This window comes from Fringilla coelebs (assembly GCF_963513975.1).
Source record: "Fringilla coelebs genome assembly, chromosome: 15".
Taxonomy (NCBI): Eukaryota; Metazoa; Chordata; class Aves; order Passeriformes; family Fringillidae; genus Fringilla; species Fringilla coelebs.
This window is the reverse complement of record NC_140041.1, coordinates 3,484,700-3,499,830: the sequence shown is the minus strand read 5'-3', so window position 1 is coordinate 3,499,830 and position 15,131 is coordinate 3,484,700. Positions and strand designations below refer to the sequence as shown.

Here is a 15,131-nt window from a genome sequence, read left to right as displayed (position 1 = left end):
AGGGGCTGCGCGACCGTCCCGCCCCCGGCAAGGGCTTCCCCCACCGCCCCCGGGGGCGCCCCGCTGGGAGCGGGATTAGGGCCCGGGACCTTGGCCTCGGCCCGGTGGGTTCTCCTCGCTCCGGAGGCGGGCCGGGGACCCAAAAGCCACCGCCGCCCCGGTGCCGCTCCGCTCCGCGGGCTGGGCTGGGCGGTGAGAGCCCGGGGTGAAAAGGGTTTCTGCAGAGCGCGGGGGGCAGGAGATGGCATGGGGAAAGTGTGGCCCCAGCCAGGGGGAGAGGCGGCGGATCCCGATGGTCCCCGTGGCCCCAGACCCTGGCTGGCAGATGTCCGAGGCGGCCCGAGGGTGCTGGGGGAGCGAGTGCACCTCACAAGACAAGCATCAGGTGAGAGGCAAGACCTCAGGAATCAGGGCTGTACCTCTTCCTCACCTTGGGGATGGGATGACCCTCAGAAAGAGGACAGACTGCCACTCATGTGGCACTGCACCAGCGGTGGGATGGGGAGGTGGTGCCAATCGGAGATGGCAGCAGAGACCCTCTCTGTCTCCAAGGCCCCATTTGTGCCCCTAGGCTGCCCGAGCGATCGAATCACAGTCTCATCTCACAACACTCCCCCTAGCCAGCCACTGTCATTGTCCCTGTCCCAGCCTGTTGTGTTTGGGCACTGCCAGAGCTACCCCATGTCCTTCACCATGCTGGCAACCGTGTGCTGTGTTTGGCCCCGTCCTCAGCACAGGTGACGTGCAGAAAATGTCACTGACATCAGTGCCGGGTGAGTGCAGGGTCCTGCCCCAGCTCTCCTGTGGGCAAGCAGAGGCCCCTGGTCAGTTCCTCGAGGTCGTGAGCCCCCAGCCCATGGCTGGTTTGGGCTCAGCTAGGCATGAGCAAATATTCCTGCCATTGTTGTTGCTGTCTCCAAGGAATACCACCGGATCTGGCACCCCCCCTGCTCACACCCTCTTTCTTGCTCAGACTTGACTTTTGCAATTGTTTGCTGGATGTTTTTCCTTCCGCCTCCTCCGGCCATCAGGAGCCCAAAGCCTTTGGCAGTGGAGTGAGGTGGTGGCACGGGCAAGGGGCTGTGTCCCTGGGCAGTCCTGCACACTGGCTCCTGGGGAGGCAGGGATTTTTTGCCTCTGCCAGTCCCGCACCACGTCCCCAAGGCCGGGCTGGGCGTGTGTGGGCAGTATATGAGGGCAGCATTTGCCAGCTGCCCTGGCACCTCGGGAGAGGGAGGCACCAGCTCACGTCAGCTGCCAGGGAGGCAGCTGGCACAGAGGACTGGCAGAGAGCAAGGGGGAGGGATGTGTGCAGGCTGCTGACCTGCCTGCCTCTGCTTCCTGCCTTTGCCTCCTGCTGCCTCTTCCCCTCTGCCTCCCACAGCCTGCCATGACCCCCTCCCACCTCCTGCAGCCCCTCACGGGTTCCCTGCCCATGCCTGCTGCCAGTCATGCCCCATCTCATGCTGCTGAGGCAGCCCCCACAGGAGGCAGAGGTGAATCCCGGGAAGGTTTGGGTGCCTCAGGACATCCCTGGTGCTCTTTATCAATGGGCCCTTCTGCCAGGGGTCTCCCCATGGTCCCCACCCCAGCCAGGGGCACCCCTGCACAGACCATGGTACCTGCCTGCATCGCAGACAGCCTGGACACCCTGGGCCAGATCCTCGGCCTCAGTTCCTGCCAGGCAGGTACCAGGACCTCAGGAACCCACGTTCCCACCCGCCCTTCCCCAAAACGTGACTCTGCCGTGGTGGTGTCTGGCCCTGCTCCAGCTGCTCCTGGGGCTGGATCCTGCCGTGTCCAGCGGGCTCCAGCACAGCCGGCCGGTGCCGGAGCCGCGGGTGTTTGCGGTGCCGCCGCCGTGTTTGCAGTGCACACACCCGCGGTTTGTTCGAGGGGGGCCGAGGGGCCGAGCGTGGTGCCGGTGGGCACGACATGGGCACAGCGAGCGCCGTGGCTGCTCTCTGCTGGCAGCGCTGTGCAGGCCCTGCCGTGTCCCTGTCCCTGCAGGGTGCTGCGGCTGTCCTTCCCCCTCCATCCGCTCACGGCTGCAGCTCACACAGAAGCCTTCTGAACAGCGGCACAGCCCCGAAACCCTCCCAGCTCTTGCTGTCAGTCCTGCCGCTGGCAGCCCCTTATTTCCCCACTCTGGATTTGCTCAGCGGTGCCACATCCTATCCCAGAGCATGTCCCCATATCCTCTTTCCCAGGAAGAGCTGCCATGGGCTGTGTCACCTGTCCTGCCGTGGGCACATCATCCTCGCACAGGCACAGATACTGCCACCAGCTCTCCAGGGTTGGCCCTGCCACCCCCTCACCAGCGCCTTGCAGGGTGCAGACAGGGCTGGGAACACAAGAACATCCCTGTCCACCCAGGTCACCTGCAGGAGGCAGGTGGGTCCCCTGGTCCCTGGCCCAGGTGGGCAGCTGGACAGCTGGATGTGGCAGGACACAACCATACTGGGACCCGTGGGGCTGGCCCTGCTGTTTTGGGATGCTTGTTTTGGGCTTGGCTCCTGTGTATTGGTTTGTGGCCAGTTTAAACCAGTTCCCAGCTGTTATAAGGTGTGGGATGAGTGGGATCCCGTGAGTGCTGGAGGGGAGCTCACGCCTGTGGCTGCCGGTGCCGGTGGCCATGCGAGCCCACATGCACGGGGCGGGTGGCACGGCTCTCCAGGCAGCAGACAGCTGCTCACAGCCCAGACTAGAGTGCAGCAACCCTGGAGCTCCCTCCCAGGCTTTCGGCTGCAGCATCTTCCCCTCCAGCACGGCCACAGCGGCCCGGCGAGCTGGTGCCGCCCTGCAGTGGGAGGAGAGGGGGGACGTCACCTGCCCGCTGCTCTTCATCCAGCTCAACCAGCTCCTCAGCACCCCGGCGGGGCTGGAGTGGAGGGAGATGGCCAGGTAGGCACACCTGCGAGAACCAAGCTGCTGGGCCACGCTTCGGGAGGCCACGGCATGTCCCGGGGGTGGCCGCTCCCCAGCCTCAGCCCCAAGGCAGGGGCTCTGCCCCCCAGTGCCCAGCTGGGCTGACAATTTCATGGGAGAGGGCAGGATGTCAGGCGGGCCAGGCTCAGCGCCCTTCCTCCTGCTCCTCTCTGTTGCCTCTCCAAGGCTCCAGCGGCTGCGCTGGGGCTGGGATGTCCCCGTGCCCCCTGACACCCTCTCCACCCCCCGGGCACGGGGACACGGGAGTCTGGGCACAGCAATGGGTCTTCCCCCGGGGTGGGAGTGTCTGTGGGACCAAAGCCGCCGGGCTGCGGCTCTCCCCGGCAGGCAGCCCCGCTGTGCCCGCACGCTGCCCCCGGCAGGAGCCTGCAGTGCCGGGGCACGCTCTGCCCGGCAGCACGGCCAGCGCCCACCCACGGGGACAAAGGGAAGCTCTGTCTGTGCCCCGCGTTAAAATATTTGGCATGGCCCGGGCGTGAAAACAGCTCAAGACACTTCTGTTCTGACTCCAGCAAGCATTGCTAATGGCAGGGCCACCCCCAGCCCCAGCGCAGCTGGGGGAATGGATGGGCTGGGAGCAGCCCTGCAGAAAATGACTGGGGGTGCTGGTGGGTGACAGATGGGACATCAGCCAGCACCGTGCACTGGCAGCCCAGAAAGGTGAGTGTGTCCTGGGCTGCACCACGGGCAGCAGGGTGAGCAGAGGGTGCTCCCTCTGTTCTGCTTTGTGAGACTACCCTGGGGCACCACATCCAGCTCCTGTTGAAGCACATCCAAAGGAAGTCATGGAAATGATTCAAAGGCTGGAACAGCTCTGTAGGGACAGCTCTGCTATGGAGACAGGATGAGAGATGTGGGGAGTTGTTTAGCCTGGAGAGGACAAGGCTCGGGTGACACCTTAGAGCCTCTTGCAGTGCCTAAAGGGGCTGCAAGAGAGCCGGAGAGGCACTTTGGACGAGGGACTGGAGTGACAGCACAAGCACGAATGGCTTCCCACTGCCAGAGACCAGTGTTAGATGGGATATTGGGAAAAAATTCTTCCCTGTGAGGGTGGTGAGGCACAGGTTGCCCAGAGAAGCTGTGGCTGCCCCATCCTTGGAAGTGTCCAAGGCCAAGCTGGAAGGGGCTTGGAGCAAACTGGGATAGTGGAAGGTGTCTCTGCCCATGGTGGAGGGCTTGGAATAAGGTGAGCTTTAAGGTCCCCTCAGACCTGAACCATCCTGTCACCTCATTACGGATGGAATTCCCCTGATCAGACCATAGAGAGGTGAGGGTCAGCCGGAATGGGGACATGACCACTTTGTCTGCCCAGCTGCCCCTACACCATGAACCAACTGCAGGCCCCTCTGAGCCACCCAACCCCCCCACCAGTGCCAGCCCCATGCTAAGCTCAAAGATAGACCCAGGCTCTAGGTCCCACGGCTGGCACAGGGCACAGGGCCTGCCCTGCCACTGACCCCCCACATCTCCCTGGGCAGGTGGATCAAGTTCGAGGAGAAGGTGGAGGACGGCGGGGAGCGCTGGAGTGCACCCCATGTCCCAGCTCTGCCCCTGCACAGCCTGTTCCAGCTGAGGACATGCCTGCAGAAGGGGACGATGCTCCTGGATCTGGATGCCACCAGTTTCAAGGAAATAATTGGTACATGAGTAAAGTAAAGGTCATCTCCTGGGATGGGCTGGTCACCAGAGAGGGACAGGCCACCAGGAGGTGCCTATAGGACAGCACTGATGATTGACAGCTGGGTACCTGGCAGGGCTCTCTGCTACTCCAGCTAAGAGGGTTTTCCCCTGGGCAACTCCCCAGTGGGCAGTAAACCATGGGCACTCAGAGCTGTCCCTGTCTCTGATGCAGACAAAGCACTTTCCGAGCAGCCTGAGGAAGCAGAGCTGCAGCCTGCACTGAGGGAGCGCCTGGCAGCCCTCCTGCTCCTCCAGCCACAGCACCAGCCTACAAAATCCCTGCTGCAGCTCCTTGCCGAGCTTGGTCTCTCTCCCTGCCGAGGTAGGAAACCCAGCTGTCCCACAAGGCATCCTCCCACTGCCACCAGCGTTGGGCAGTAGCCATGCTGGCTGTTCAACTGCACATGGATTGTGCTGCTTCCTCTCTTTCTTTGCAGGGAAAGGCAGGTCTGAGCTCAGAACCCAGATCTCCAAAACGCCTCTTAAGGAGCAGGTACAGCACCATGGGGCTGGGCTGGGAGCAGCTACAGCATCCTGAATACCCAGCCATGGCATCCTGATTACCCAGCTGCTGCATCCCTTTCCTTTCAGCTGAGAAACAGATTCAAGAAGAAGGTCCCACCGGGGGCCGAGGCAGCGCACGTTGCTGTCGGGGAAGTTGAATTCCTGGAAAAGCCCTTCACTGCCTTCATTCGCCTGAGGCATGGGGTGTCCCTTGGCTCACTGGCTGAGGTTTCTCTTCCAAGCAGGTAACAGAGCATGGCCGTGGCCCTGTGCCCTCCCCCATCCCTGTCTCCCCATTTCCTCGCACACCAGACAAGGCTTTGCTTGTCCGAAGTAAAGGGAATGGCACCCAGTGCCAAGTGCAGTCCCAGAATCCTGTCTCACTGCTTCCCCTCCTGTTTCTCCCAGCTTCTTAAGAGCACTCCAGAATGGGCTGAGTGTGGAGCATCTGCTGGGCACCCTGGAAGGGGCATCCCCTGGGTCATTCCCACTGGGCTCTGCATTCCCCGTCCTTAGCTGCTTCTGGATGCTCTCCACCTACTGCCGGGAGCTGGGGCCTGGCAGCGGGGGCGGGATGCAGGTTTTCAGGAGACTCTTGTCCTCCCGCTGTTCTCCTGAGTTCTGAGACGGGGTGGGCGGAGAGGAGCAGGGCAGAAGGTCCCCATGGTTTCCCCGCGGCTCAGGAATGCATCCTCCAAAACCCTGAGGGGAAACGGGCAGTGTGCCTTCAGCTGAGGAGTTCCTTAGACAGCACGCGGAGGAAGCAGGCGGGGATCAGGAGGGACATTGCCACCTCCTGGTCACTCTGCCCAGAGCACCCGTCCCCAGGAGCTGGGAGGAGCAGGACAGACATCCACCCACCTCTGCTCTCTCCTCCGCGGGAGTTGGGTGGCAAGTCCCCGTCAACGCCCCGGGGGCTCGAGGGTTTCACGACAACCCCCTGCCCTGCATTTTCCTCCCCTAAACCGGAGGGCAGGGAGACCTTGCCCCTACCCATCCCTTTGCCCAGGGTGCCATCCCCTTTGCTGGCCGTGCCAGGCTGTCCCACAGGTGCAGCCACTGCCTCAGGGTTGTCTCTCATCTAAATCCATCTCTAGGGTCTTAAGGTTTTCCCACTGCCTTGGTGCAGCAATCCCTTGTGGGTGAAAGCAATCACATGTGGCACTGTCACCTCTCGTCCCTTTGGAGCAGGGTCCAGAGGCCTCCAGCATCTGGGGGTTCTCTCAAGTCCCACTTGCACGGCCAGAGGAGTTTCCCTGCCCCCTCTCTGGGGGTTTGCTCAGGGTACAGTCATTGGAACTGCTTTACAGTCTCAGGCTTTCAGGACTGTAACCATTCCTGCCAGCTTTGGAAAGGTGTGGAGGATTTGTGTGGATTGTCCCTCTGGAGATTTTGCACCATCCTCTCAAATGTGGGATTTTTACCATATTTTATTCAGGGCTCTGAGCTCTCTTTCCAGTTTCCTCCCATGTCCCCAGAGTCCTGTCAAACCTGCTGTCTGTGCTGCTGGCAAACTCTCCTTCCCTAACACACCAGCATCCTGCCTGCGAGCAACATTCCCAAGAAAATGATGCCAGACACCTCCAGCTGAGGATTTCTCCTCCTCTGTCCCAAAGACCTGTTCCCCCACACCTCCCAGTCTGGATTTCTGCAGACCCTTTTGATCCAGCCAGGCTCCTGGTGTCCCATGGTCTCTGTGAGGTTGCCATGCAGTGGCAGCAGACACTTCAGATGTGTTTTGTCTTCTGCCCCCAACCCCACTTTTAGGGTGGCAGAAGGCCGCCAGGTCTGTCCAGCCCCCATTCCCACATCCCCAGGGTCCTCCTCCCACAGAGATGCATCCCCTGGAGGGGAGAGGGCTGCTCTGGAGATGTGCTGTCTCGCCACAGGTTTCTCTTCATCCTGCTGGGCCCCCCCAGAGTGAAAGCCTACCACGAGGTTGGCAGGGCTATGGCCACACTGCTGACAGATGAGGTGAGCCTGGCAGAGCACCCAGGGGTGGGATGGGCCTGGAATGGGGACACCAGGACTCCTCTCCTCTGCAGGCTGCAGTGGGGGGCAGAGGATGGTGGCATCCCTAGCCCGGGATAAAAAACCAAAAGCTTGGATGGGTTTGCAGGATGTAGGGCCCTGTTGTCCTGAAGTGGGTGGGTTTCTTTCCTGGTGATGGCTGCAGGCTGGGAGGAAGGTTTCAAGTGGATGAATGCAGGGACATGGTGGCTAAACCACAGCATCTCCCCATAGCTCTTCCAACAAGTTGCCCGGCAGGCTGAGCATCGAGAGGACCTCATGGCAGGGATGGAGGCGTTCCTGGATGAGCTGATTGTGCTTCCTCCTGGCAAATGGGACCCTGGTGCCCGAATTCCTCCACCAAGCCATCTGCCAGCTCCACACAGGAGGTGGGCTGGAGGGAGGGAGGGCACCCCAACCCCAGCCAGCTCCTTTGCAGGGTCCTGCAGGGATAACTCTGTCTGTGACACTGGAACCTCCATCTCCATGGGGATGAAGCTGCCCAGGAGCCAGCGGTTCCTCCCAGCTGAGCCCCTCCACAGGTCCCTGCTTTGGTCCCCTCTGCTGTTCCACCTGGCAGTGGATGGCAAGTCCCCTCCAAAGGGTGCTGATGGGAACACTGGGATGCAGCACTTACATGTGAAATTCAACCTCTGAGCAGGACACCCTAGGCTCTGCCCAGCTCCTCCACTAAAACCAGTCCTGCAAGGGCTGGCTCCATAGCTTGCCAGAGGAAATCATGGTTGAGTTGGACAAAACCTTAGAAGATCATCATCTGCCATGTCTCCTCCTCTTCCCGATTTTTCTCCTCTCCATCATCAGGGGATGCACAAGCCCTGTTCGCACCCGTCCTCTCTGCATTCTCCCTCTCCTGTCCCAGGGTCCCCTAAATGCAGCTGGGTCCTGAGGGTCCCAACCTGCAGCTGTCTCAGGCTCTGCTCTGCCACAGGACCGCTGTGGACCCACTAGACCAGCAGCCACATGGCAATGGGGACATGACAGCAGCTGGGGACAGAGGCAGCCCAGGGCACCCACGCTCTGGGGAGGAGCTGGAGAGGACAGGCAGGTCAGTGTCTGCAGGGGCAGTGGGAGGTGCAGCAGGTGCTGGATTCGGGGCAGGTCACTGGTTCCTCATGGGGCCACCATGTCCAAGCCCCTTTGGGTTCTTGTATCCAGGGGAAGGGACAATCCCTTGCTGTGCAGCTCTCTGTGGGGTCTGCTCTGAGACCTCCCTCCCCACCCCAGGCTTTTTGGGGGGCTGCTGCGAGACATCCGGAGGAAGGCACCATGGTACGGCAGCGACTTCACCGACGCCCTGCACCCCCAGTGCCTCTCAGCAGTGCTCTACATCTACCTGGCCACAGTCACCAATGCCATCACCTTCGGGGGCATGCTGGGGGATGCAACTGCCAACATGCAGGTCAGTGTGGCCTGGGGTGCCTGGTACCAACCCTGCTCAGCCCAGCCCAGAGAGCCCCTGCGTGCCCACCTCCTACCAGCATCCCCAGGACATCCTGAGCATTGATCTGAATTCTGCCTCCTTCCCCTGTGGTCTCCAGCACTGTATTATTCTGTGCTGCTGGGGGGGCAGGCCCCCAACCCTCCTCCCTGCCATGTGCCTGGCACCTGGCACCCCTTCCCTGCATTTCAGGGGGTGCTGGAGAGCTTCTTGGGCACAGCCTTTGCTGGGTTCATCTTCTGCCTCTTTTCGGGCCAACCTCTGACCATCCTGAGCAGCACCGGCCCCGTGCTTGTCTTTGAGCGCCTCCTCTTCTCCTTCAGCCAGTGAGTTCAGTGCCAGGGACGGATCTTCATCCCCCAGCTGGAGCATGGGCCACCATCACTCCAGGCAGGGCTCATTGGCAAGGCTTTGAGTAACCCTTTCCCCCAGGGATCACAGCCTGGACTACCTGGAGTTCCGCCTCTGGATTGGGCTCTGGGTGGCCTTTTTTGGTGTGGTGTTGGTGGCCACCGAGGCCAGTCACCTGGTGAGGTACTTCACCCGCTTCACTGAGGAAGGCTTCTGTGCACTCATCAGCCTGATATTCATCTACGACTCCCTGAAGAAGATGCTGAGCCTGGCAGATGCCTTCCCCATCAACTGGCAGTACCGGCTGGACAACGTCACCTCCTACAGCTGCACCTGCAACTTGTCCAGCCCCGGTGAGCCCAAGCAGCCGTGGGCGAGTGGGGAGCAGGAAGCTGCTGCCCCAGTATGCCACTGGGAACCTGTTTCCTGGCTGCATGGGGGAAGGCACTGGAGGAGGAGGCTGTTTAATTCCATCCTCGCCTGCCTGACCGCATTGCAGTGTCCTCCACTTCCCTCCATAGTCTGTCCATCTATTCCTGCCTCTCAGAACTGCCCAGGAGCCAGGGCAGTCCCTGGATCTAGAACAGCCTTGGCCCATCTCCTATGCCTCCAGGATAGGGGATGTCAGAGGCTGGAAAGGGGCACCTGTATGGGTTCACTCTGCTATTTCCAGCCCAGTCTGTATATCATGGGCTGTTTTCTGGAGCTTGAAGTCATGACCCTGGCAATGACATGACACACACTGACCCTGGAAATGGGACCTACACCATGTGCCAAAAACATCAGTGCTGGCCAGCTTGGGATCAATGGTGCATCTGAGTGTCCAGTGCTTTAGCCATGCCCTTCACAGGGACATCCCCCCCTCAGTGCTCCCTGGGCATCAACCAGTGCTAGGGCCTCAGAGGTCCCATGGGGCCTCATCCAGCACCTGAGCCCTCAGGAAGAGCTTGAGGACCCGGCCTGATGGCAGCATCATCCCAGTTATCCTGATGAAACCAGTACCAATCTGCCCCCCATCACTTTGCAGGTCACAGCTCGGCAGGGAATGACACGTCGCTGCCCTCACCCCTGGCCACCTGGCAGGTACAGCCCCTGCTCCCAGGCAGGCAGGAGAGGCGCTGGGGTGAGCCCAAGGTGTCCATGTGTGGCCCCTCCTCACCACCCACCTTGTCTCTGCAGCCTCCTGCCATCCCAGCAGGGCTGAGCAGGACCCAGTGCCTGGATCAAGGTGGGCATCTCCTGGGCACCAGCTGCCAGTATGTGCCCGATGTCACCCTCGTCTCCTTCCTGCTCTTCGGGGGCACCTTCCTCTTCTGCACCGCACTCAAGCGCTTCAGGAGCAGCCGCTACTTCCCCGTGGGGGTGAGCGTTTTCAGCCACCCTGGTGAGATGGCCACCTGTCCCACTGGGGTGGCTCTGGGTGCTGCATCTCAAGGCTGCTCCTGGAGCAGCCCCCACCCCTGCCAGCCTGGGCCAAGCCCTCTCCATCTGCAGGTGCGGAAGCTGGTGAGCGACTTCGCTGTCATCCTGGCCATCCTGGCCTCCTGCGCTGTCGATGCTCTCCTGGGCCTGGAGACCCCCAAGCTCCTTGTCCCCAGCGAGCTGAAGGTGCCAGCAGGGTGGGCACAGCACTGTCAGGGTGTGGGTCTGTGCCCAGCATGGTAGCCATCCCACTGTGCTGTCACTGTCCTTCTCATCACTGGCTTCAGCCCTACAGAGGTGCAGGCTGCACCCTGGCAAATGAGAAAGGGTTGAACACAGCTGATCCCATGCACTACAAATAACCTGGCTCAGCCCTGCACTGTACAGATCACACCGGAGCAAGAGCCACAAGCTCAGCTCCAGGATTGGGCTACTCACCCTGGGTGTGGAGCAGGGCTGGCAGTGCCCCAGAGCAGCCAGTGTTCACCACCACCTCCTTGGGCTCACCATCATCACTGCCCAATGCCACCTCTTCCACCTGCTGTTGCAGGCACATGCCCAGCTCCTGCCTCGTGGTGTCCAAGAACAACACCCTCTCTGTCACAGCCAGGTTGTCCTTGTGGGGGGCTGGTGGGTCACTCTGTCCAGCAGCATCCCCAAGATGAGTGAGGATGCTCTTCCACCCCTGAGATGGGCATCCCTGGGTGCCTGTTGGGCTCCAGCCTGGGCACCTGGGGCTGGTCCCATCACCCGACTGCACTGCACACCCTACATGTGCCATGACCCTTCTGCTCTCTGCAGCCCACAAACCCAGCACGGGGCTGGATCATTTTCCCCTTTGGAGCCAACCCATGGTGGGTGTGCCTGCTGTCTGCAGTGCCTGCTGTCCTTGTCACCATCCTCATTTTCATGGACCAGCAGATCACAGCTGTCATTCTTAACCGCAGGGAGTACAAGCTGCAGGTGAGCAGGGGAACAGGGAAAAGGCAGCACCAGCCAATGGGGAAGGATCCAGGTCCTGGCTGGGAAGCAACCAGGGGAGAGCAGAACCCCAAACTGGCCAGGAATGTGGGAAGATCCCCCCAGCCCTGCTGCCTTTTCTGCTGCAGAAAGGAGCAGGCTTCCACCTGGACCTCCTCTGCGTCTCCCTCCTGATGGTTGTCACCTCTGTCACCGGCCTCCCCTGGTATGTCTCAGCCACTGTCATCTCCCTGGCACACATGGACAGCCTGAGGAAGGAGAGTGCAACCTCAGCCCCTGGAGAGCACCCCGAGTTCCTGGGCATCAGGTAAACAACAAGCCTGAGGTGACCCCTTTCCCTGTGGCCATCAAAACTGCACAGAGCAGAGACCCCAGGGCCAGGAGGGCAGGCAGGGGGGTGGGCTCCCAAGGGACCCTGGGCACCTGTGACACCTGTGCTGCCACCCACAGGGAGCAGAGGCTGACAGGCCTGGCTGTCTTCATCCTGATGGGAGTCTCTGTCTTCATGGCCCCTGTGCTCAAGGTAGGAAGCCTGGCTGGGGTGGCCGTACCCTGCAAGGCTGGAGGTTCCTCACCCTGACCCCTTGAAGCAGCACAGGAAGCCTGTGTGGCAGGCAGGGAGCTGTGCCCTGTGTGGGTATGGACTGCACCAAGGGTTTGTGTCCAGTGGCACAGGAGGGCTGGCACACAAGGCAGTGTGGCTCCATGTCACCTGCCCATCCTCCCCATGTGCACTGGGGTCCTTGTGCTCCCCAAACACACCCCACCACTACCTCTCCACACTGCCACGTGGATGACCTGGCTGCTGCTGGCTTTCACCTGCTGCCACTGCCATGCTGGGAAAAACCCCTCCAGTGGCCCTGCATTACCTGTGGGCAGACAGGAGGTCTCTTTTCCTCCACCTCTTTCCTCACCTCTGAGGCTGGTCTCATACAGCCTTTGATATGGGGTCCTCCCAGCATCCTCACTTCCCAACTGGATTTCATGGAAGAACTGTTAGATGGATCAGGAATTGGCTGGATGGTCATGTCCAGAGATTCACCATCAGTAGCCCAGTGTCCAAATGGAAACGAAGAACAAGTGGTGTCTTTCAAGTGTTCCTACTGGACAAATACGGTTAAATATCTCCATCAAAGACATAGATAACTAGATGGCACCAAGCTGAGGTGCAGTGACACACCTGGGGGCTGAGATGCCATCCAAAGGGACCATGGAGGATGTGGGCTCATGTGAACCTCAAGCACTGATGCCAATAAGGCCAGGCTGGGCTGTTGGGAATAAAGGAGGCACAGCCTGTGGACACACAAGCAGGCTTTTGCATGAGAGGGCACTGAGCAGGCACAGACCCCCAGGGACTGCCCTGCTGATGCCCCACCCCACTGCCTTGCAGCACATCCCGATGCCAGTGCTGTATGGGGTGTTCCTGCACATGGGGGTGACGGCCCTGAACAGCATCCAGGTGAGGGAGGGAGGGCTGCACTGGGAGGGGGTGCTTTGCTTTTGGTGCTTTTGGGTGGGGAGGTGGGGCTTTGCTCAGCAACAGCTGCCACTGCACAGCAGGGCCTGGATTTCAGCTCTCTGGGGCGTACAGCCTGGCACAGAGCTGTCTCCCACCAGGCCCAGGACAAGGAGGGAGAGGAGGGACCTTTCCAGGGCAAAGGAAAGGGAAAAGGAGGGCTCTGGGGTGCTGAGCAGCAGGAGACACTTGTGCACTGCTGGATCAGGTGGTGTGGGAGAAGTGGGACCAGCGGATAGCACAGACTTGCTCTCAAAGCCACAGGGACTTCCTCACCTGGGAGCTGCAGGCAGAGCTGGGACATGACAATCCTTTGGTTCTGGTGTTGCTGCTCATGTGCCAGTTCTCTTCTCCCAAGAAACCAACAGAGGGGAAAAAAAAAATCCCTATTCCAGAATTATCTACACCACTTTTTCCTCTAAATAGTACAGTTTCCTTGCAATTACCCTGCTCTAGATGACAGGCTGGGAAACTCCAACCCTCCCTCTGCTTGGGAAACCCAGAGTTGTGCTCTGGAGGAGGCTGCAGCAGTTTCCTGTGAAGTGAGGGGGATCAAGGGGTGTCATCTCTCAATTAACCCTGTAAGGGCAGTTGGAGTCCTTTCTGTCCTTTCTAGAGGTCTGCCTGGAACACGCTCCCCTGGCCTGGGGTGACAGTGGCACCGGGTCTTACAGACAAACTCACAGGCATCAGCTGGGGGTCAGCACAGAGGGCAGCAGGGCCAAAGTGCAGAAATGGTGGTGAAACCCCATCCTGCCGGCCCTTAGCTCAACAGGGAGGTGGGTGAGAGCTGCCCAGCAGCTGCACAGGTGTGACCCACCTGCCATCCTCCCACTGCAGCTCACGGACCGTGTGCGGCTGCTCCTGATGCCAGCCAAGCACCAGCCAGACCTTGCCTACCTGCGCCACGTACCCCTGCGCCGGGTGCACCTCTTCACCGTCATCCAGCTGCTCTGCCTGGCCCTGCTCTGGCTTCTCAAGTCCACCGTGGCCGCTATTATTTTCCCCGTGATGGTATGACCCCCCTCGAATCGGCGGCACTGCTTTGCTGCCGGGCCGGCTGCTGCCCGCCCCGGCCCCGAGCACCACCGGGCCCGGCACGGTCCTTTGGGAGGGGACATGGGCGGGTGGCTTTGTCACCAGCCTTCATTCACCCCCTGCTCTGGGGTGTCACCAGAGGCTGAGTGACACTGTTGGGCAAGTCTGGTCCCCTAGGGCCGGGAGGGGTGACAGGCCAGCACCCTGGCATCTCCGGGGGTGGCAGAGGTACGTGACAGAGAGAGGCTGGCTGTCCCCCGGCCCCAGCGGTGCTGACCCGAGCCTGGCCCGGCCGCAGCTGCTGGCGCTGGTGGGGATCCGCAAGGGGCTGGAACGCATCTTCTCCCGGCACGACCTGAGCTGGCTGGACGGGCCCCTGCCCGGGCCGGGGGCGGCGGGGACACACCCGCGGGAGCGGCCGGAGCAGGGGGGCGCAGCCGAGGAGGTGGGTGCCGTCCTGGGAGCCTCGCTCGGCCACAGCCGGCCCGGGGCCGAACCGCTGCCGCGGGGCTGGCCGGGGTGGGCGCGGTGCCGGCCTCGTAACCCCTGCTCCCCCCACAGTGCGAGCCGATGCAGCGCCCGGGACCGCAGATCAACCTGTCCGTGAACTAGGCCGGGCGGGCCGGGGGCGCGGGGCCGAGACCCCCGGGCCACGTGGCCGCGCGGTGACGTCACAGTGGGCGTGGCCTCTGGGGAGGAGAGCCAGGGCCCCCAGCCTATGGCGGCCCGCTCCCGCGAGGGGGCGGGGCCATGGGCGAGGTGTGCCCTTTGCTTTTGATTGGCAGCACCGTGACCCAATCACCGCTCGGGACAGGCGGGCGTGTGACGGCGCCTCGCGCTGACGGAGTCCTTCAGATGGGTTCGAAGGGAAGGCGGGCCCAGGGCACGCAGGAGCCAATCGAAAGACGCCAGACGCCGTGCGTTGTGAGCGATGTACCTTTTGGCCAATCAAAATCGTGATTCCTGAATGCGTTTTGATCGACAGCTCGCTCGCCCCATCGGCGCCCGCAGCTCCGCCAAAGCACATGATTGATGTCCCGGACAGCCAATCATAGCTCGGAAAGTTCAGGAAGCGAGGCCGGGCGAGCGGGGCTGGGCGGCGCACTCTTACCGCCTCGGCGTGCGCTCTCAGGGCAGCATGCTGGGAGCGCGTGACGCGCCCTTGAGTGGCGGGCGCTGCGGCCAATAGCGCGCCGCCCTCGGCCGAGCGCGCCCAATAGG

At 61.5% G+C, this 15,131-nt stretch overlaps 1 protein-coding gene across 1 annotated transcript; it reads left to right on the top strand.

Moving 5' to 3' along the window:
• Positions 1 to 292: 292 nt before the first annotated feature.
• SLC4A9 (solute carrier family 4 member 9) lies at positions 293 to 15,099 on the top strand (the record flags this gene model as incomplete). The annotated part of the gene is made up of 27 exons (XM_084215577.1): positions 293 to 385; positions 649 to 705; positions 1,385 to 1,511; positions 1,593 to 1,688; positions 2,011 to 2,111; positions 2,738 to 2,904; positions 4,428 to 4,588; positions 5,067 to 5,122; positions 5,221 to 5,378; positions 7,023 to 7,107; positions 7,378 to 7,532; positions 7,686 to 7,782; positions 8,190 to 8,209; positions 8,389 to 8,563; positions 8,795 to 8,928; positions 9,035 to 9,330; positions 9,981 to 10,036; positions 10,133 to 10,315; positions 10,448 to 10,561; positions 11,177 to 11,338; positions 11,485 to 11,663; positions 11,807 to 11,879; positions 12,747 to 12,815; positions 13,713 to 13,886; positions 14,209 to 14,429; positions 14,523 to 14,664; positions 14,956 to 15,099. 27 exons carry the CDS (start codon positions 293 to 295, stop codon positions 15,097 to 15,099), a joined length of 3,495 nt encoding a protein of 1,164 aa, XP_084071703.1.
• Positions 15,100 to 15,131: the final 32 nt, after the last annotated feature.